This window comes from Enhydra lutris, unplaced genomic scaffold (genome assembly GCF_002288905.1).
Source record: "Enhydra lutris kenyoni isolate GAN:26980312 unplaced genomic scaffold, ASM228890v2 scaffoldscaffold2, whole genome shotgun sequence".
Taxonomy (NCBI): domain Eukaryota; kingdom Metazoa; phylum Chordata; class Mammalia; order Carnivora; family Mustelidae; genus Enhydra; species Enhydra lutris.
This window is the reverse complement of record NW_019154086.1, coordinates 45,447,268-45,469,970: the sequence shown is the minus strand read 5'-3', so window position 1 is coordinate 45,469,970 and position 22,703 is coordinate 45,447,268. Positions and strand designations below refer to the sequence as shown.

At 34.9% G+C, this 22,703-nt stretch overlaps 1 protein-coding gene across 4 annotated transcripts in view; it reads left to right on the top strand.

Moving 5' to 3' along the window:
• Nucleotides 1–22,703, top strand: part of LOC111148061 (transient receptor potential cation channel subfamily C member 1) — a 70,021-nt gene that overhangs the window by 36,013 nt on the left and 11,305 nt on the right. For all 4 annotated transcript variants that reach the window (XM_022504439.1, XM_022504466.1, XM_022504457.1 and 1 more), the window contains 4 exons: nucleotides 656–851; nucleotides 5,555–5,891; nucleotides 16,150–16,289; nucleotides 18,149–18,292. In XM_022504439.1, the coding sequence (XP_022360147.1) occupies nucleotides 656–851; nucleotides 5,555–5,891; nucleotides 16,150–16,289; nucleotides 18,149–18,292 (817 nt within the window). The remainder of the gene's footprint in view (nucleotides 1–655; nucleotides 852–5,554; nucleotides 5,892–16,149; nucleotides 16,290–18,148; nucleotides 18,293–22,703) is intronic.

Sequence of the window (22,703 nt, the reverse complement as noted above, 5' to 3'; positions counted from 1 at the left end):
GGCAGTTGCCCTACCAACTGAGCCACCCTGGCACCCCAATTTAGGCCCGTCTTTAATCAGCAGTTAAATCCTAAGTTTCAGGGAATAGTGATTATGAAAGAAAATTCTTTACTAGGAGTATTTCAGTGTCTTTTCTTTCCAACTTGAATTTTATTCAAACGAACACTTTAAAAGTGAATGAGAATATTATTTTAATATCAAAATATCAAAATATCATGTTGTAGACAATTATTGAAAACAACTCTCATTAAAAGTTACATAGTAATATTTATTGGATAGCATTGTTATTATCTATTGTTTAGATGAGTAATGTGAAAGAATTTTTACGTCAGACAGAGAATAATGGCAAATGAGTTAATAGCTGGTTGGAAACTATAAACAGAATTTCTAGGAATATCAGTATGTATAAGGAAATACTGTACTCCTCTAAAATTATTCGTGTGAACACAGGTAATATAATTGTGTTACAGTTTCCCCCAAAGCTGTAGAGAATTTATGCAACAGTAGCTTCTTTTGACCATCAGCACAAATGACTTCAGATTTTGAAGAGCCCTGTCAGAATTAAAATGTTACTGAGTAAGTAATTTTCTATTGAAAAGAGCTTAATTAGAAGCTGGAAGTGACATGTCTAATAATAAACTGTTGGATTTTGCAGGAATGATTATGAGGAACTAGCCCGACAATGTAAAATGTTTGCTAAAGATTTGCTTGCACAAGCGCGGAATTCACGAGAATTGGAAGTTATCCTAAACCATACATCTAGTGATGAGCCTCTTGACAAACGGGGATTACTAGAAGAAAGAATGAATTTAAGTCGTCTAAAACTTGCTATCAAATATAACCAAAAGGAGGTATGAGGCTTTCTGTGATATATATACATTATTTCCAGGGTGCCTAGGTGGCACAGTTGGTTAAGTGTCTGACTCTTAGTTTCGGCTCAGGTAGTGATATCAGGTTCGTGAGATAAAGCCAGCCTCCTCGCTCAGTGTGGAGTCTACTTGGGGTTTTCTCTCCCTTTCCCTCTACCCTTCCTGCTAGTGCTCTCTCTCTCTCTCTCTCTCTCTCTCTCTCTCTCTCTCAAATAAATAAATCTTTTACAAAAACAATTATTTCCTCCATAGTAGTATAGTGGTTCAGGGCAATTAATTGAGAATTAAAGATATGTACTCTACCATCACCTTTTTAAAAATGTTATTTATTTATTTAAGAGAGAGAGTGAGAGCATGAATGGGGTGAGGGTTAGAGGGAGAGGGAGAAGCAGACTCCCTGTTGAGCCGGGGAGCCCACTGTGGGGCTCGATTTCAGGACCCTGGAGTCATGACCTGAGCCAAAGGCAGGTGCTTACCTGACTAAACCATCCAGGCACCCCAAGGGTGGCATTAAGCAAATACTCAATAAATGGCAGTTGCTAGTATTATTATTATTATTATTATTTTTGGTTCAAGGACAGTTTTACTACTTTCCTTTTTTAAAAAAAAATGAAGTATTGTTGATACAAGTTGTTTTTGACAATTAATTTTAATTATAGTAATAGTAAGGATGTTAATTTAGTATTTTTGCCAAATAGTAGCTATTTAAATAAGATCTGGTGTGGTAAGACCACATTTTCATAATGATGGTTTTATCTTGTATTTTGTCTGTCGTAGGTTTGTTGATTTGGTTACAAATGGCGCTTTCTATAGTAATAGTACCTTTCTATTTAAACATAAAGTATCAGATGCTGTGTTTCCTGGTTCTTATTTCTTAATTCATTGAAGCCCAAAGGTGGAGAGGCCCATGATGTGATAACTAAATTCAATCTGATTCTACTGACATCATCTTTTCCTATTAAGGGAAATACCTATTTTTAATCCCCGCATATACACACACGCACACACACACACACACACATATACACACACGATACATGATTCAGGAACTTGAAGAAGGAAGGTATGCATTTTAAATTTCATTTTTTGAGATAATTTACTAAACACAGGTGTTTGTATGTAGGTAATGATACCCAGCTGATAGTATGAGGTATTGGTAAATGATACTTTTAAGGTATTTTTTCTAAGACGCATTATTTTTTTAAAAAAGATTTGATTTATTTATTTTAGTGAGAGAGAACACGAGAGAGCATGAGCACAAGCAGGGGAAGGGGCAAAAGGAGAGGGACAAAGAGACACCACAACCATCGCAGGGCTCATTCTCCCTACCCTGAGATCATGACCTGAACTGAACTCGTTGGACATTAAGCCAGCTGAGCCACCTAGATGCCCCTAAGGCCCATTATTTTTATTATTAATATAGATGTTGGAATAAAACTTGGTTATCAGATTTGTATTAATATAAAAATGTGACCTGAGACGTATAATGGTAGAAGGCAAGATACAGGATTTCTGGTGCTAGGAGCTGAACTTTTTATTATTTGGTTGAAAATTTGAGCCTCCCAATGGTTTGTGAGGAAATTGGTACAGGAATTTTAAGATGTTTATTTTAATATTACCTACATAGTATATCACTTACCCAGATTTCTGGCTTCAAATCCTATACTTTTTCTAATACTCTAAGGTTCTTGGTTAAGATAAAGTATCTATGGGGTACCTGGGTGGCTCAGTGATTATACGTCTGCCTTCGGCTCAGGTCATGGTCCCAGGGTCCTGGGATCAAGCCCCACACTGGGCTCCCTGCTTGTCAGGAGGCCTGCTTCACCCTCTCCCACTCCCCCTGCTTGTGTTCCCTCTCTCACTGTGTCTCTCTGTCAAATAAATAATAAAATCTTAAAAAAAAAAAAAGGGAAAACATTTATAGAAAAAAATTAAACACAAGAATTTGGATCAGTGTAACTTTAGATTATAAATCAACAACATACCTGTATGCTTAAAAAGGAAGTATAGCACTAATGTGTATAAATAGAAACAATATAGAACACCTGATATAATTGTCCTCTAATACACATTTTGACTACATCTTAGGTTAATTTATTTACTTCCGTGTTCTATTACTTAAAATAGACATGAAATACTATTAAATGATAGAATAAAGAGATAGCAAGTTACAAAATCAATTCCAATATAAGTGATTGGAAAAAGAAACCCCAAAGAAAGGTGGAAAGACCTGAGATTATCCTGGTTAAGGAAGGAAAAACTAAGAGCCAGTTTCCTAATGATTGAGATATATATATATCACCCTGAGGACTAACAGATGTAACCAAATGTTCCATTCTAAGGAAGATGCAAGAAAAGGAAAGAAGAATTAGTAGTAATATTTTTATTTGAAAGGAAAACACTCTGTAATTTTAAGGATGCATGAAAATGTAGTTTTTTAAGCTAGATTTCTAGATATGATCAAAGGGGAGGATAATATCTTCCCAAATAGTTGGTAGACTTTGTTTAGGTAATCTGTCCTGGATAACAGTTCCTGATACTCGGTGGCATAAAACAGTATTTCATAATCATTTACAATAATTTCATAATCATTTTATTCTGCTCTTGGATTGTGTAGGCCAGGAATTAGGAAAGGGCACAGCAAGCATGGATAATTTGTCCTTGCTTCACTGTGTCTAGGGTCTCAGCTGGAGGTAGCTCAGGTGACTGGGGGTACAGTCATGTGAAGGCTTCTTCACTCAAATGTCTGGTGTCTGAGCAGCAGCTGAAGACCAGCAGGGAGCTCTCCAGTGGGCTGAGTGGATCCATTGAGGGTTGGCCTCCTGAGCAGTTGCTACTGGAATCATGGAAGGGCATGGTCATCATGGAGGGTTGACTGTGAGGAGATGGTCTAAGAAACTTCCGAGGGCTGCCTAGAGTGCCTACATGTAGCCTGGGCTTCCTCACAGCATAGTAGCTTTGGGTAGTAGGATGCTTTATATGACAGATAATGGCATCAAAATCAGGTGTTAATCAAACAAGGTGGAACGTGCATAGCCTTTTAAAACCAATCCTCAGAAGTCACACGGTATCACTTCTTCCAGAATTTACTGATTAAACCAATCACAGTTTTGTTGAATTGAAGGGTATGAAACATGATAACCCACCTCTTGATGAAAGGAGTAGCAAAGAATTTGTATCATGGTTTAAAACCAACACAGACCTAAAACATTTCTAGTTGAAATCTTGTCCTTCAAATTACATATTTAACATGGCTATTAATTAAATTGTTATTATATAGAGGGATGGCAAGGACAGCAGTCGGTCCTTTGATATTGGGGGAAAGGAGAAACCACTAAGTTTGGGATGCTACTAAACTGGGTAATGGGAGGAAAAACTATTTCTCTCCCCAGTATTTCATCTTGAGAGACAAATTAAGATCCCTTAAGAGCACTAGAATCTGAGCAGAAGAATTAAGTAAGACTTAACTGCCAAAAATAAGTATAGTATATAGGAAATTCCTTTTTTTTTTTTTAAGATTTTATTTATTTATTTGGGAGATGGAGAGAGAGAGCATGAGCAGTGGGGAGGGGCAGAGGGAAAGGGAGAAGGGAAGCAGACTCCATGCTGAGCAGGGAGCCTGACATGGGGCTCAATCTCAGAACCTTAAGATCATGACCTAAGCCAAAATCAATAGTCACACGCTCACCAGATTGAGCCACCTGGGCACCCAGGATAAATAATTTTAAAACAGAAGATTGGCCAATTAGTTTTTAATATGTTAATGACATTATGATCACTTTGGTAATTTCAAACCTGATCACATAATTGTACCCACAGTTACCAGAATCCTTAAGTTATACTTCACAACTTGAGCATTATATTGGGAAAATACTGCTTCTGAAATTAGTAAACTAAGAAGCTTTGTAAATTTTGGTAAATTGATTCCTATACTTGAACTAGAATTTCCCTCTTATTTGGCAATATATTTTCTTTTTTTCTTACACAGACTTCAGTTTTAAGCAGATTGAGAGTATAATACATTTAAAGAAATTCTAAGTGTTTTCATGGAGCATAAATGTATCTGATGTTTAGACTTGGATTGCTTTGCTATCTATTATCTTGGTTTCTCCTAACTGGAATCAGTAGTTCTTCTAGAAAGAAGTTTTTTCCTTTGGTTTGTGGTTGTTAACTTTGAAATTTCACAAACATTATGAGAGTCTCTATAAATTAAATTTTGCAAAATGACTAAGTAGACTATTAATATTAATACTTAAATACTACATGCTATAAATCAGGCACTATTCTAAGAGCTTTATATTTATATTTAATCCTTGTAACAAGTTTATGGGTAGAGACTGTTATTATCCCCATTTTATAGATGGGAAATTTGAGGCTAAAAGTGGTTTAAAGACTTGCTCAAGGTCAATTATTAAGTGGCAGAGCCTGGATTTGAATCCAGGTAATCTGGCTCCAGAGTCTATGCTCTCAACCTCTACACTCTTTTATTACATATAAGAAAAACAAAAAACAAAAAGTTATGTGAATTGTATATAATTGATTTTAAACTATTAATACTTTGAATATCAGTTAAATAATGATATTATCAAATTGTATCTATAAGCAATTTATTGTTAATTATTAATATAATGAATAGTTATTAATAGTTATTTATTTTTGTGTATATATGTGTGTGTTCTTTTTAGTTTGTCTCACAGTCTAACTGCCAGCAGTTCCTGAACACTGTTTGGTTTGGACAGATGTCAGGTTACCGACGTAAGCCCACCTGTAAGAAGATAATGACAGTTTTGACAGTTGGCATCTTTTGGCCAGTTTTGTCACTTTGTTATTTGATAGCTCCCAAATCTCAGTTTGGCAGAATCATTCACACTCCTTTTATGAAATTTATTATTCATGGAGCATCGTATTTCACGTTCCTGCTGTTACTAAACCTCTACTCTCTTGTCTACAATGAGGATAAGAAAAACACAATGGGGCCAGCCCTTGAAAGAATAGACTATCTACTTATACTGTGGATTATTGGTAAGTGTCAAGTTTATTCAAAAGATTCCGCTTTTATATAGCCCTTAGTTCTCCCTTACTTGCTGGCATTACAAACATGTGCGTTCACTTTATAATTTTAAACTGTTTGCACAGCAAGAATTTGAACACTTTCATGTTCATTGAAGACTTAACTAACATTTTTGTAATGATAAATGATCCTGAACTTGGTAAGGGAGCAGATCTCTTATTTAATATTACTTAATTATTTGGAAGTGAAAAATTCTTTATTCTCAGTCTCTAAAATTGTTTATTATCATTAAAACAGAAAAATTGTGCTGATGAATGCTTTTTTTGGTATAAGAGTATGAATCTTCCTAGGTACTTTGAAATGTAATATATATTATACTTTGTTGCATTTGAAGAGTTAACTATTTTGTTTTATTAAAACATTAGTTTCCCTTTTAAGGACCTATGAACTGGGGCACCTGGGTGGCTCAGATAGTTAAGTGTCTGTCTTTGGCTCAGGTCATGATCTCCAGGTCCTGGGATGGGGCCCCATGTCAGGCTCCCAGCTCATTGGGGAGTCTGCTTCTCCCTCTCCCTCTGCCTCTCCCCCTGCTTGTGCTCTCTCTCTCCATCTCTGTCTCTGTATCTCTCTAAAATGAATAAATAAAATCTTTTAAAAAAAGAACCTTTGAACTTACGAGGTTATATCTTTATCTTTATTATAGAAACATTATTCGAATTTAGATTTAAAGGATTCCCTGGTGACTCACTGAATATGAATCAGTTCTTTGTAATGATAACCAGATCTTTTTAGAAATTACCAGGTTTTTAAATATAAGAAACTTTATTTTCTGAAAATAGTTTTTATGAGTGTTATGCTATATGATAAATATTTTAAATGACCTCCTGCAGTTGTTACAACTCTTGCCCTTTTTTGTGGGGGATGGAGGGGAGTTGAGATATAATCACATTGTCTATTTATGGTCTTTTAATGACATCTCCTTTATTTCCTTCTGTATCTTCAGCCTTGTTTTGTTTTTGTTTTTAAATTCAATTTAGTTAATACATAGTGTATTATTAGTTTCAGGGGTAGAATTTAATGATAAATCAGTTGCATTTAACACCCAGTGCTCATTACATTAAGTGACCTTCTTATGCCCATCACCCAGTTATTCCATTACCCTCCACCCACCTCCCCTCCAGCAACCCTCAGTTTGTTTCCTATAGTTAAGAGTCTCTTATGGTTTGCCTCCTTCTCTGTTTTTATCTTATTTTTCCTTCCCTTCCTCTATGTTCATTTGTTTTGTTTCTTAAATTCCACATGAGTAAGGGGACCCTGGGTGGCTCAGTCGGTTAAGTGACTAACTCTTGGTTTCAACTCAGGTTGTGAACTCAGGGTTGTGAACTCAGAGTTGTGAGATCGAGCCCTGCATGGGGCTCTGAGCTCATCAAGAAGTCTACTAAGCTTTCTCTTTCCATCTCCCTCCACCCCTCTCCACACTTGCTTGCACTCTCTCTCAAATAACTAAATAAATCTTTAAAAAAAATTCTACATATGACTGAAATCATATGGTTTTTGTCTTTCTCTAACTAACTTATTTCATTCAGCATAATACCCTCTAGTTCCATTCATGTCATTGCAAATGGCAATGTTTCATTCTTTTTGATGGCTGAGTAATATTTCATTATATGTAGATTATATATATATAATATAATGGATTATCGAGATAGCTCTATTATCTATATCATATATTTCTATATATAGATATTATAATATCTATATATAGATATTATCTATATGTAGGTATTATATAGATATATAGATAATTATATAGCTATCTATAGATGATAGATATCTATATAATAATATTATATAGATGACATCTATAGATAGCTATATAATTATCTATATGTCTATATATCCATATATTATCTATATATATCATATAATATATAAATAGATATACATATATATTTTTAATATATTATATATATCACATCTTCTTTATCTGTTCATCTGTTGATGGATATCTGGGCTCTTTCCATATTTTGGCTATTGTGGACATTGCTGCTATAAACATTGGGGTACATGTGCCCTTTAGAATCACTATGTTTGTATCCTTTAGATAAATACCTAGTAGTGCAATTGCTGAGTTATAGGGTAGTTCTATTTTTAACTTTTTAAGGAACCTCCATACTGTTAATTTTAGCCATTCTGACTGGTGTGAGGTAGTACTTCATTGTGATTTTGATTTGTATATCCCTGATGGTGAGTGATGTTGACCATTTTTTCACGTGTCTGTTGGCCATTTGTATGTCCTCTTTTGAGAAAGGTCTGTTCATATCTTCCTGCCTGTTTCTTGACTAGATTTTTTGGGGGAGGCTGTTGAGTTTGTTAAGTTCTTTATGGATTTTGGATACTAGCCTTTTGTCTGTGTGATATGTCATTTGTGATTATCTTCTCCCATTCTATAGGTTGCGTTTTAGTTTTGTTGATTGTTTCCTTTTTCAGCCTTGTTTTTAAACTCAGCATTTCTCACCCATCTTTTTGCTATTTGCTGTAGGGTAAAGGATACTAAAATTTAGTATTTTCTATGGTATAAAGCACTGATTGATCAATATGTTCTTTATTGATTTAATTATTAAATAATTTGAGAAAATTACTGTATCATTTTCACTTTTAGTTCTCCTTCAGCTATAAAAAAATGTGCATGTTTTGGAATTTTAATTTTTATTTGGAAGTTAGTTCATTTTAAGCAACTTGATCAGAGTTTTACTTTTAAAAGTATTCAAACCATTGTGCATTAACATTTAAAATTAAGTAGATAAAGTAAAAATAACACACATCTGAATTCTAGGTTAAAGGGAATTAAGTACTTTCTTCTTCTCTTTTTTTTTAATTTCTTTTCAGTGTACCAGAATTCATTGTTTATGTACCACACCAGTGTTCCATGCACTATGTGCCCTCCATAATACCCACCACCAGGCTCACCCAACCTCCCGCCCCCCCAAGTAATTTCTTGTTAATATTTTCTTCTCCTGTATTTCTGCTATTTTAATCTAAAATTTAATATTTTAATTTAGGAAGTAATTTATACCTTATCATGTGTAATTCCAAATTGCTTTGTTATAAAAGCTTTCTAGTGTGAAACTTGTTTATATTGTTTTTTGAATAGGTTTAAAAAATTTTGAATGGAATCTCTAAGAAGTACTTTTTCCCTCTATTCATTTAAACTACTTCTAAAAGATTGTTATATATGTCTTAGTAATAAAGGAAATTTTATATCATTTATCTGTAACCTATTGTTTAAATAGTCATGAGAAAAAAATCTTTTATTTGTTATATAATTAAGATTCAGGTTTCCTGAGTCTGTATAAGGATCAAATTAACATTTATATTTCTTAGCAGTAAGTAGAAACTTACTGAACTCAAAGAGTTATACACTCTTTGGATAGTGTAAATATTACTGTTGTAATGGAATTTCATAATAATGGTAAAACTAGTTACTTCTTTTTAATCATGATGGCCCTATTTTCAAAGACATTATTGAACACTCATGCACACACAATATGATTACTTTTCTAACATATTCTGCTTCAGTTGAAGAGCATAATGTGCATTAAGCTAGTAAAATTCCTGGAGGTGTTTTGCCTCCAGCTTCTGCTTTGAAACCAATAGATCTGAATAAACCTTGCCAAGGATGTCTTCTAAGCCTGTTAATGTAATTAGATCCCTCTGGGCTTCCTTAAATATGTAGATCTGAACTTGCTTTAAGGAAACATGTAGGGATCATTGGCCCGCTTATCTAAAGGCACGTACTCATTCAATGTATTATTTCATGCCGTGAACACAGTGACTTTTGGCTTATGATGGCTGACTTCTGTACATTTGTTTCTTGTTCTTTTCCTTGGTTCTCCAGAAAAAGTAGGGTTAAATTATAAAAAACACATAGGTAAAATGAAAACAATGTGTCAGTGAATACATGGAATATTAGTGGTATCCTTTTACTTAATTTTTTACTGTTAGGATATAATAGAATAGCTAGTATAAAAATATAAAAATAAAGATTTTATTTATTTATTTGACAGAGAGAGATGGAGCACAAGCAGGGGGAGCAGCAGGCAGAGGGAGAGGGAGAAGCAAGCTCCCTGCTGAGCAGGGAGGCCGGTTGCGGGGCTCGATCCCAGGACCCTGGGATCATGACCTGAGCTGAAGGCAGATGCTTAACTGACTGAGCCACCCAGCTGTCCCTAAAAATACATTTTTTGAAATTTAGTATATCTACTTTGTCCAAGCATAGGCAGGAATGAGATAAGGTGCAACACTCGTGGAACTTATGGCCTAATTAAGGCAAAAACTTGAGAATTGCACAGATAAATGAAAAAGCACAAATGAGTTAAGTGCTGCTAAGTAAAGGTCATGGAGCTAGGAGAGCAAGCATATTATAAGGGCATCTTACCAGGTCAGGAAAATTGGAAAGGCTTTCTTGGGGAACTGATAAATGAGCTAGATCTAAAAAATAAAAAAGAGTCAGCTAAGACAATTAGGAGAGGAGTATTCTAGGCTGATATAAAAGTTACATTCAGAGGCACCATGGCAAGAAGGAGTTTGTACTGAGTACAAAGAAGGTACTGAGTAAATACTGGAGCAGAGAGAACAAGAGAAGCAAAATCCAAGATGAAGCTGTAGAATGTAGGATGGTGCTTTAGACCATGGACAGGCTTGGGGGCCATGTTAAGTAATTTTGACTTTATGCTAAGAAGAACGGAAAACCATTGAAATTTTTAAGTATTTGAGTGACGTGATCAGATTTGCCTTTTGTTTTTGTTTTTGTATTTCAGATTTGCCTTTTGAAAAGATCATTCTGGCTACAATAGAGAATGGTTGTTAGGAGGATAGGGCTGTGGCAAGAGTGGATAGAGGGAGACCAGAAGGAGGCTGTTACAGATGAAAGCTGATGGTACCTTGGAGTTAGAGTTGTTATGAAAGAAAAAGAAGGGAACAGATCTGAGAGATACTTACAAAGTAAAGTCAATAGGATATGGAAATACACAGTATATAGAAGGTGAGGAAGAGTGAGTTTATTAAGCAGTATAGGTATTTTGGAAAAGTACTTGGTTTGGGGATCTGTGAGATGGTAGACCCAGAGTATGGTTTTTGGATACGTTGAAATTAAAGAGACTTCAAGATATCTAAAAGACAATTAGACATCATGGTCTGGAGCTCAAGAGGAATTCCAGGCTTGAGTTAGCAATGTGTGAATAATCTGCATATTACTTATATATGAAATTATGGGCATGGATGAGAAACTTGAGAAAGTATAAAATGAGAATAGAGAAGGTAGAAGCAGGCCTTGAGGAATCCCCAAATGATGGGATTATAGCTTATAGTGTTGGTTACTAATTCTAAAAAAAATAACAACAAAAAAGACCCTAAAATATAGTACATTGACTGGTACTCAAAGGCATTAATTATAATAGTTTAAAATTATTTTGTTCTCTTAATTCAATTCAGAAATATCAAATATGTCAAGTGTATTATTTTCATTTTGTTGTGGGGTGTTGCACAGAAGATGAAGATGGGAAACCACCTGACAGTAGTCATTGTTCTTTCACATGTCTACCTTTTTTTTTAATCAAAAATCTTTTCCGGGGCGCCTGGGTGGCTCAGTGGGTTTAAGCCTCTGCCTTTGGCTCAGGTCATGATCTCAGGGTCCTGGGATCGAGCCCCGCATCGGGCTCTCTGCTCAGCAGTGAGCCTGCTTCCTCCTCTCTCTGCCTGCCTCTCTGCCTACTTGTGATCTCTCTCTCTCTGTCAAATAAATAAATAAAATCTTTAAAAAAAAAAATCTTTTCCAATTCCTTTTGTAATTGTGGTCAAGAGTTCCTTTTAGGTATAATACTGCATTTTACAGAAATAAAACACTTATTTCTGGAAGCATCTTTTTTGGTTTAATGTTTCAGTGGATAGCATTTGAGTTTAAAAAAATAATTGGTTTAACATTTTTGGATAGTTTTTATGTATTCACTTTAAATAGAAGCTCATTTAAGTGGAAATTTTAAAAGTATTTTCTGTGTCAGATCTGCAAGTATTTAAAAATGGTTCTCTACATAAAATATGGGTACTGTATAATTAAGATGTTATAAACAGTTTTTCAAGAATGCTTCATGTGCTTCCTAGGGGAATTATTCTGCCTACTGGTAAGCCAGAGGATGCTTTTGACTGGCTCAATGTGATCTCCACCCATATGTTATATTGCAGCACTCTGTTTTTTTATTACTACATATTTTCCTTAAAAAGATCTTATGAATGAATTTATCATAAAACTATCCTAGGTTATAATACTATTCTCTGATACTCCTAGGAATATATTAACTATGGAGGAATTTATGGCCAAAAAAGGGGAAGGGATTTTTGTTTGTATGTGTGTTTGGGTTTTATTTGAGTATATTTATTCATTTAGCAAATTTTTTGAGCACCCACTATGTATTAGGAATCGTCCAGGACATTTAGGACATTGGTTAATAAAAACAAAAATTCTTACTCTTGAAGAGTTTCCTCTAATGGGATGAGTAAAGTCAGTTAATAATAGACATAATAAGTACACTATACCCAATGTTCAAAAGTGTTAAGTACTAAGGGAAGAGAAAGATAGAAGCAGAGTTAAGGAGTTGGGAATGGAGGACATGAGGTTTGCAATTTGAAATAAGATGATCAGAATAGATGGTAAGCAAAGATATGCAGTAAAGGAGTTAATCAAATGGATATCTGAGTGAGGAGCTTCCAGTCAGAGGGAAGCTGATGTTAGGCCCTAAAGCAGGAGTCTTGTGTGTTCAGAGGACAGCAAGGAAGCAAGGAGGCCAGTGTGACAAGCAGTGGAAGGAAAAACTGATAGTAGAGAATGTGAGAGGGCAGAAGTGATACATGTCCCTGTAGGTCAAGAAATTACTTTTGACTCTGAGAGACATGAGATAAAAGGGAAGGTGCGGCACCCACTCTGCACAATCAGCAGCAGTGATCTTGGGTTCTCACTGACATTCACACTCGCGGTACACAACAGGTGAGAACCTGGCCCTGGTTTACTTACTAGCTTTGTACAAGGGGACAAGACAGGGAAGTACAACATGTCAGCATTACAGCTTCCAAATATATCTTTATTGGCAGTTCTTATAAAAGTCTGTGGCTATTTCCCAGCGCTATTGTGGGCACATTCACTTGTACGGGATGAGGCCAGATGGCTGGGTGTGGGCTACCCCCAGCTAGAAAAGCCTCGATTCTAGCGGCAGCTATGTCTCATGAAGCCCAAGAGTGTAGCTCCCACTGCAAGCACACTCTTAAGAGAGACATCACGCAGAGAAGCCAAGGCCTATATTTCTCAACGTATCTTTTTTTTTAATCTATTAAGAAGACTAAAAAAAAAATCTTTATAGATAAAATTTTTTAAATGTCACAGAGTTGAAGTCAATAAAGAAGCACACCCTGTTCGCTGATGAGTTGACATTGTAAAGATTCACCATCCTGGAAACTTACTAGGTATTAGAAGCTACCATATTTGGAGTACTCCAGGAAATTATATAGACCGTGATTTTTTTTAAATAGCAAAATTGGAATACTCATATTTATCATAACACTAATGTAATAAAAAATACTGTTAGGGAATGGACAAATCAGTAGTCCAATAGAATAGAGAAACCAGAATTCGATTCAGTTATATATATATGATACTATTTATTATATACTTCCGTTATGAATTATTTTTTAAAATTTATTTAAATTCAATTAATTAACATATATTATTAGTTTCAGAAGTAGATTTCACTGATTCATCAGTTTCATCATGTCTTTTTGTAGTTTTGGCTATGTATACTTTCAGGGTCTGTGAATCCACTTGGAGTCCTCCCAGTCCAGATGTAGTTCCCCAATCGTTTTTATAACAGTATTGAATACAGCTGACATTTCGTATTTTTCTTAACATAGTATGTTTCCAAGGAAACCTCTTTAAAAGACAGTAACATGAGGTTGTGTTCCTGTGGAGAAAGAGCTCAGACCTGTAGTTAATCCTTTCTCCTCTGGGAGTTACTTCAGAGTTTTGAGAAGGGAAGTACCACTTGCTTTTTTTTTTTATGCTTTAATCACATGGTTTATTGGATCAGTATAAAACATATACCCAGTAGCAAGAGAAAAGAGATCTGGGTATAAGTATACACTTAGGATGATGGAGTGGAAGGACCACAAAACCTAATCCTGTGTTAAAGATATTTCAGTTCTCTACAATTTTTTAAATTAACATATAATGTATTATTGTTTTCAGAGGTACAGGTTTGTGATTCATCAGTCTTGTATAATATCCAGTGCTCATTGCAATACATGCCCTCCCCAATATCTGTCATCCAGTTACCCCATCTCCCCACCCCACTCCCCTACAGCAACCCTTAGTTTATTTCCTATGATTAAGAGTCTCTTATGGTTTGTCTCCCTCTCTGCTTTCATCTTGTTTCCTTTTTTCCTCTCTTCCCCTATAATCCTCTGTCTTGTTTCTTAAACTCCACATATCAGTGAGCTGATATGATAATTGTCGTTCTCTGATTGACTTATTTCACTTAGTATAATACCCTCTAGTTCCATCCACGTCATTGCAAATGGCAAGAGTTCAGTTTTTTTGAGGGATGAGTAATATTCCATTGTATATATATATACCAAATCTTTTTACATATTCATCTGTTGTTGGACATCTGGGCTCTTTCCATAGTTTGACTATTATGGCTACTGCTGCTATAAACATTGGGGTACAGGTGCCCCTTCAGATCACTACATTTGTATCTTTGGGTAAATACCAAGTAGTGTAATTGCTGGGTCGTAAGGTAGCTCTATTTTCAACTTTCTGAGGAACCTCCATACTGTTTTCCAGAGTGGCTGCACCAGCTTGCATTCCCACCAACAGTTTAGGAGAGTTTCCCTTTCTCCACATCCTTGCCAACATATGTCATTTCCTGACTTTTTAATTTTAGCCATTTTGACTGGTGTGAGGTAGTGTTTCATTGTGGTTTTGATTTATATTTCCCCGATGCCAAGAGATTTTGAACATTTTTTCATGTGTCTATCGGCCATTTGGATGTCTTCTTTGCAGAAACGTTTGTTCATGTCTTCTGCCCATTTCTTGATTGTATTATTTGTTCTTTGGCTGTTGAGTTTGCCAAGTTCTTTACAGATTTTGGATACTAGCCCTTTATCTGATACGTCATTTGCAAATATCTTCTCCCACTGTCAGTTGTCTTTTCGTTTTGTTGACTGTTTCCTTGGCTGTGCAAAAGCATTTGATCTTGATGAAGTCCCAATAGTTAAAATGGTTGAATGACCTAAGTGTGAGAAAGGAATCCATCAAATCCTAGAGGAAACCATAGGCAGCTACCTCTTCAATCTCACTTGCATTTTTACAAGGATTGCTGTGGTTGCTGTGTTGTAAATACATTTTAAGGAGACCAGGATAAAAGCGGGGAGACCAGGTAGGGTATTTCAGTAATCCAGGCTAGATGGTATGGTGGCTTGAAGTTGAAGAGGTAGTGACAAGGATTAGGTTCTAAATATATTTTGAAAGCAGAGCTAACAGGATTTGTTATTGCACTGAATATGTGAATTAAAAGAAATAAGAGTCAAGGATGATTCAAGGAAGTTTGGATTAAGCCACTAGAATGATGAAGTTTCTATCAACTGAGATGGGAAGAGTTCTAAGTACAGTGAATTTGGGGCAGAGATTAAAAAGTTCAGTTTGAATATGTTAGGATATCCCGTTGAGGATGTAGAACAGTCAAATTCATATACAAGTTGAATTTAGGAGAGGGGGTTAGAGTTATTGATTCTATAAATACAGATTGAGTTTTTGAGAGATAAATTTGGAAATCTGCCCATAGATTGTATTTAAAGCCATTAGATTAGACTGCCAAAGTCTCTGTAGGAGTGAATAATAGGGAAAAGAAAAGAATCAGGAACTGAGTCTTTGTGGTGTGTGTCTGTGTGTGTGTGAGTGTGTGTGTGTTTAGCATCAATTTATTTGTTTTCTTATGCTTGTTTCACATTTATTAAAATACCTCTCTGAGAAAGATATTATCATATAAAACTTACAGTTATTTTCTTTCAAATTTTGAGAACTTTTTACTAAAAAGTTATTTTTTCTTCTAAATGAAGCTAAGCTGATATGAGTGTTATTTATTTAATATCCTGAGTTTTAAAGTATTTTTCAGTTTATTATTAAAGTAAGAGCATTATTTAATTTTTTTTTCTTCCTTTTTTTAGGGATGATTTGGTCAGACATTAAAAGACTCTGGTATGAAGGGTTAGAAGACTTTTTGGAAGAATCCCGTAATCAACTCAGTTTTGTCATGAATTCACTTTATTTGGCAACTTTTGCCCTCAAAGTGGTTGCTCACAACAAGGTGACTATTAGCTATGTTAATTGCAGACACAAGTGAAGTTTGTTTAGGAAAAGCCTGAGATATGTAGCTGTATAACTCAGAGTTACATTGCCCCAAATCTATATCTGATGTGTTTTCATTTTAAACCTATCCCAGTGTAAGGGAATAGTCTGCATTGTTTCCTCCCTTCCAATAGTTTGAAGGATGTTAATTACCTTTTAATGTTGGTTACCTATTATATGCCAGGCACCATGGTTGATACTTGCTATACTTTATCTCATTTTATCCTCACAGGGACTCTATGAGACAGATGTCCTTATCCCCATTTTGCAAATAAGGAAAACGAAGCTCAGAGATATTAAGTAACTTATCCAAGACCACACAGTAAGAAACCAAGACTGGATTTAAATCCAGGTCTGTCTAGGCATTTTCTTTCTACCAAATGCCAATTCCTTATATCTGAGCTAGGTTCATATACCTCATTAATGTGTATATATACTTAAAATGAGAACACAAAGTTACTGAAATTAATAAGTGTTAGTTATCTTTATACCTGCTAGAAAAAAGTTTATCTTTAAGAATTTACTCTGTAGTGTTTTACCTCATTCAGAATCATGATTAGTATCTTCTATAGCTTAAAAGGTGATATAAATGTGATAATTTCTGATGCTTCTATTTTTAAAAGTTAGCATTTGACAAAAATTTAGTTTTATACACATCTTATAATTTTATGAAGATATAAGCTCTTCCAAGCCCAGAAAAGGTAATAGATTTTATGTTAACTATCTTTGTTTAAGCCTTGGGTTTAGAATTCTTCTAAGGCATCACAGTCAAAGAACTGAGAGATATATTTTCTGTTTTTTTAACTACTTTATAGAAGAAAAACCGGTTATCTTATATCATTTTACTTTATTTAAAAAAAACTCTATTCCTTTAAATGATCAGTAGTATGGAACATGTTTGTTAGGCATTTTCAGTGACTTGAGTTGTGAAATTACTAAGAAAATAAAAATTGGTCATAACATAGATAAATGGCTGAGAGTCATTGGTATCTTACACTGGTCTCTTTAGTTCTAGAAGTGGGGACACTTTGAGAGTGAAAGGGGGCATTAATCATTATGCCAGGAAAACTGGAATATAATTTGGGACTAACCAGGCAACTGGAACATGTGGCCACTCTATGTCTGGGTATAATGATACACTCTCTTTCTTGGTATTTAGAAGGGGGAAGAACTTCTAGGGTTCATTCTAGAAACCTGAGTTAAAGGGCTAGGTTAATTTAATATGATAGCTAATTAACTAAGGAAAACATACTTAAATTTTACTTAATACTTAAAGTTTATGTTGTAAAATTTAAGGAAAACCAGTAAACATTTCATTCATAAAAAGTTTGACTTTTTAAAAAATTATTTAATTTTTAAAACCCAAGATTTCTTTTTTTTTTTTTTAAGATTTTATTTTTTATTTGACAGACAGAGATCACAAGTAGGCAGAGAGGCAGGCAGAGAGATAGAGAGAGGAAGAAGCAGGCTCGCCACTGAGCAGAGAGCCCGATGTGGGGCTCGATCCCAGGACCCTGGGATCATGACCTGAGCCGAAGGCAGAGGCTTTAACCCACTGAGCCACCCAGGCGCCCCAAAACCTAAGAATTTCTAAGAAAACCTCTTTATATAGAGTAAGTGATATTGCCTCACATATGTAAAGATCTTTTATTTAAAATAATGTTATTTGTATTAGAAGAAGAGGACTTTATAAAACATAAAAGGAGAGCCCCTAAAAGATATATAATTATTAGTTTTCTTTCAATAGTCAGAATATTTACTTTTATTTTCCTAAGTTGAGGGAGCTATTTACCTTTGGCTTTTTCTTCCTAACTTTAGTTTCATGATTTTGCTGATCGGAAGGACTGGGACGCATTCCATCCTACTCTGGTGGCAGAAGGGCTTTTTGCATTTGCAAACGTTCTAAGTTATCTTCGTCTCTTTTTTATGTATACAACAAGCTCCATATTGGGTCCATTACAGGTAAATAATTCATTTTTCTTAAAGAAATTTCTTAGATGTCATTATTATTATATCTTCTTGTTGGTCCACTGGAACACTGTTCTCTCATGATGTTCAAGTTAAACTTTGTTTTTGATAATAATTAACAATTGAGAGGACACTGCATGTTCATCTGCTTTGCTTTTAGCTGAATGATAATCCTTTGCTTTCAGTTATTCAAGTTTTTATCAAGCTCTGGTCCATTGACCCTCTCCCTGCAGCCCATAGACGTAGATTCATTTAAAATATAGTTGTACTTCAGACAATAGAGAAACATGAAAATCTGCTTTTAACCAAAATGAATCTCATATTTAAAATTTTAAGTGATAAATATGAGGGAGGTGTTGTGCAGAAAGAATTTATTCTTAATGATGATTTTGAAAATAAATAAGCTATATTTTTAAAATACTCTTTCACTTTGTTTAGTAAATATTAAATATAATAAATTGGTAAACAGCATATTTAGAACTAGCAAGTTTCCTAGAGTTCATGTAGTCCAACTTCATACTTTATAGTAATTTATAGCTCAAGAAATTGGGCTTTTGAGATGATATGTGATTTGTTCAGAGTAGTATGATTATAGTGAGAGTCCAGGACTAAATTCTAAGTCTCCTTACATTAAAGAAAGGACCCATGATTGGTTGACTTTACTCCACATATTGTAGTAGTGATTGTTTCTAGAAGGTGGGAATCAACTCTGCTACATGACTAGCTCTACATATAATACTAATTTTTTCTCAATAGGTAAAAATTTACTAAGAATGTAGATATTTTTAAAGATTTTTTTTTTTTAATTTATTTGAGAGATTGAGACAGAGAGAGCGACAGAGACCACAAACGAGGAGGAAAGAGAGAAGCAGGCCCCTCCGAGCAGCAGGACCTGAGCCAGAGGTGGATGCTTACCTGACTGAGCCACGAGGCTCCCGACGAATGTAGATTTTTAAAAGCATTTTTAAAGGAGATGTTTTAAGTAGAGGGCACGATTACCTTCTCCAAATAGGGATATGAAAATAAAATATGTAGGAAAAACTTGATCTGATTTGGCTTGTGCTATCATCCTGCAGTGGTGTTTCCTGAGGCATGATTTTCTTAACCAAGTCCTGTGAGGTGCTCTGACTGAAATAAGGCAGAAACACTGCATTCCATATAACTCTTTTGGGAATTCACAGTGCATATGAGCGCATTAAATCTCATGAGAAAGAAGTAAAGATACTCGTTTAACCTTGTTCAAATGATCATCACATAAGTTCATGTAATGTCATACTCAATTTTCATTAGATATGCTCAAGTCTTTGTTTTTATCCAAAGCAATAGTATGTGAAATCCTAGTTTAGACTGTTATTTTGATTTAATTTTGCCACTAATATCCTCTATGAATGTTTTAGTCAAGATTCAACAGTATGTTTTATATGCATTTTTTTTTTTTTAGCTAAAAATTGATGATACCACCAGTTTATATACTGGAAATTTTTTTATAGATTTCTACAGAATTAAAAAGGAAAAGTATGCTATTATTTCTTAGTGAATTATCTCTTTGTTTTTCTTAGAACTATTGAGTTGGGTCTTCTGACTTAGTCTCTTCCTAAAAGAACTATTGTTGTGTATACAAATACTGCATAAGTGGGTATTTGTCATTTCAGCTCTTGTGTGTGTTTTTCTCCTCCAGCATGATAATTTATATTATCCTAATAGTTGTAGAACTACAGATAATATAGGTGAGGCCAACAAATATTTAGTGTTCCTATTTTTTAAAAACTCTGCAGGTTAATCATAATATATGCTTAAATATTATGATTTAGTTCAGCAAGTGATTTTTTTAAAACCTATCTTTATTAAAGCATACTTTGCATACAGTAAAATACACGCATCTTTACTGTATAATTTGATGAGTTTTGCAAATCTGTAAATTTGTTTAATCACTACTATAATCAAGATAGAGAACATATGCATCACCCCAAAAAGTTTCTTGGTACATTTTGCATTTACATTTGCATTCCCTTTGCCCTTTCCCCAGGCAACCATTGCTGGGATACGCTAGTCTCAGACTGAAGGATTTGGAAATACAAATAGAACTAGTATGTATTACAAAGCAGATTTTCCCAGACAGAAGGTTGTCTGCAGTCTTTTTAGTGTTACTGGTTCTCATGGTCACAAGCTCCCTGCTCCAAGTCATTATATCAAGTCTGTACCCTGCAGGAAGAAGGGGGAAAGGCAGAGGCCAAAAGGCAGAAAGCATGGGCCAGATGTCTTTCTCTTTTTATCAAGAGCAATCATTTTCCCTGGAGCCCTATACCAGATGTATCCATTTATAACTCATTGGCCAAAATTTGGTGTCAATAACCATAACCTTCGTAGCTTCAAGGAAGTCTGAGGAGATCAGTACTTTTAATTGAGCATATTGCCCCCTAAGAAATCAAGGTCTGGTTAGTTAATAAGAGGGCAAGGAATCAATATTGAATAGGAATCTATAGATTCAGATTTTCAGGCTTTTACTTAAAGAAGTTTTCAAATAAAGGCATTTGTTTTCCAGTGTAGTCTTACTAACATGACAGATTTGTATTGCATAATTCTGCCAAAATATTCTAAAAATGAAAATATTTGTAATACATTTTTCCATTATGTTCATCGTAAGGAACTCAATTAAAATGGAGTGAGTCAGTTATGAATGTAAAACTAAAAGAAATGAAACAAGATGGGATTGGGAGGGAGACAAACCATAAGTGACTCTTAATCTCACAAAACAAACTGAGGGTTGATGGGGGGAGGGGGGGTTGGAAGGGGGGGTGGGGTTATGGACATTGGGGAGGGTATGTGCTATGGTGAGTGCTGTGAAGTGTGTAAACCTGGTGATTCACAGACCTGTACCCCTGGGGATAAAAATATATTATATGTTTATAAAAAATAAAATTAAAAAAAAAACAAAACTAAAAGAAATGCAAAAAGAAAATTGACAGTAAGTTAATTACTTTAGCAAAAGTGTAACTTTTTTTCCTTTATGTATATAACTTGCTATGTCAAATAATGCTTTTATGTGATTATTGCAGTTGGTTGTTAAATTTATTTCCATATACTAACATTTTTTCCTTCCAGATTCTTGCAGATTTAGAAGTTGACTTTTATTTTAACTGGATATATAACCTGTGTTAGGGGTACAGAACTCTCCCTTGGTTAGAATAACCATATTTTATCATCCAAATAGAGACACTTGGGGGAATACTAACTTGGGAAAACAAGTGGAAACTGGGACTATCCTAGGCAAATGAAGGTCACAGGAATATCATATAGTAGAGTATATAAAATGGTTCTATATTCAGCAATGATTGTATCCTCTCTTCTAGTACTTGACAATTTTATGATTTTATGATTTATAAGCCACTAAAATTAGTAGCTTACGTTGTAGGTAGACTTTGGAATGTAACTGTCTACGTCTGGCCCTGCTTGCTTATATATATCTTATATATATATATATAGCTTATATCTCTTATATACTCATCTCTGTGTCTTACTGAAATTCTTCTCCATCTGGGCCAAGACCAGTCACTGGTCTCACACATGGCCCATGCTCTTCGACTTCCATGTCATTGTTTATGTTATTACCCTGTTTAGAATGTCCTAGCTGTTCCTCTGCTTGTTGAAATTCTATTTATTTATTCAACAAACATTTATTGAGTGCCTGGTAGGTACTGGACACTGAGAATACTAAAATGAATAAGCTCCAATAGCTCCTTAAGGAGCTCACAGTACGTTGAAGGTGACAGGCAAGCATGACATTTACAGTGGTAATTGTCATAGACAGCTCAGAGAAAGGGCAGTCACTTCAGTTTAAGGCACTTCCCAGAAGAGATGACACTAGAATTAAGTCTTGAAAGATGAGTGGGAAGGAGGCGGGATTAGGGCATCCCAGGGAGAAGGGAACATGTGCCAACTTTAGGGCTCTTGCCACTGGAAAATCCATTCCTGCACTCCTGCTCCCCTGCTAATGAATAACTCCATCCAATGAACTTGATACTTTGAACCTCTAATGAGCACTTCCTAAAGCTTGTCTTAATTGTAAGGCAGTTAAAATTTAGCTTGTCTTAAATTCTAGATGATGTTATTTCTAAGTTAAAAAGTCCTTGAGGATGGGAAATATATCTTTTTTTTTTTGCGGGCACATTACTCACTGCATGGTCATACTAGTTACTTACTGTTTGTCAAATTGAATTGAAAAACTGGTTAGACTGGGCTTGGGTAGAGACAAGTGCTGATTGGTGTGTGAAAAGAAAAAAGCTGATGGAGAAATAGGACAATATCCTAGCTGTCCCTGGAGCTGCTTATGCAAAATCTGTTCAGTGACCACATTTGTTGGACATTTCATGTGGACCAGGCACTGTGCTGTTTTCCACTTATTTAA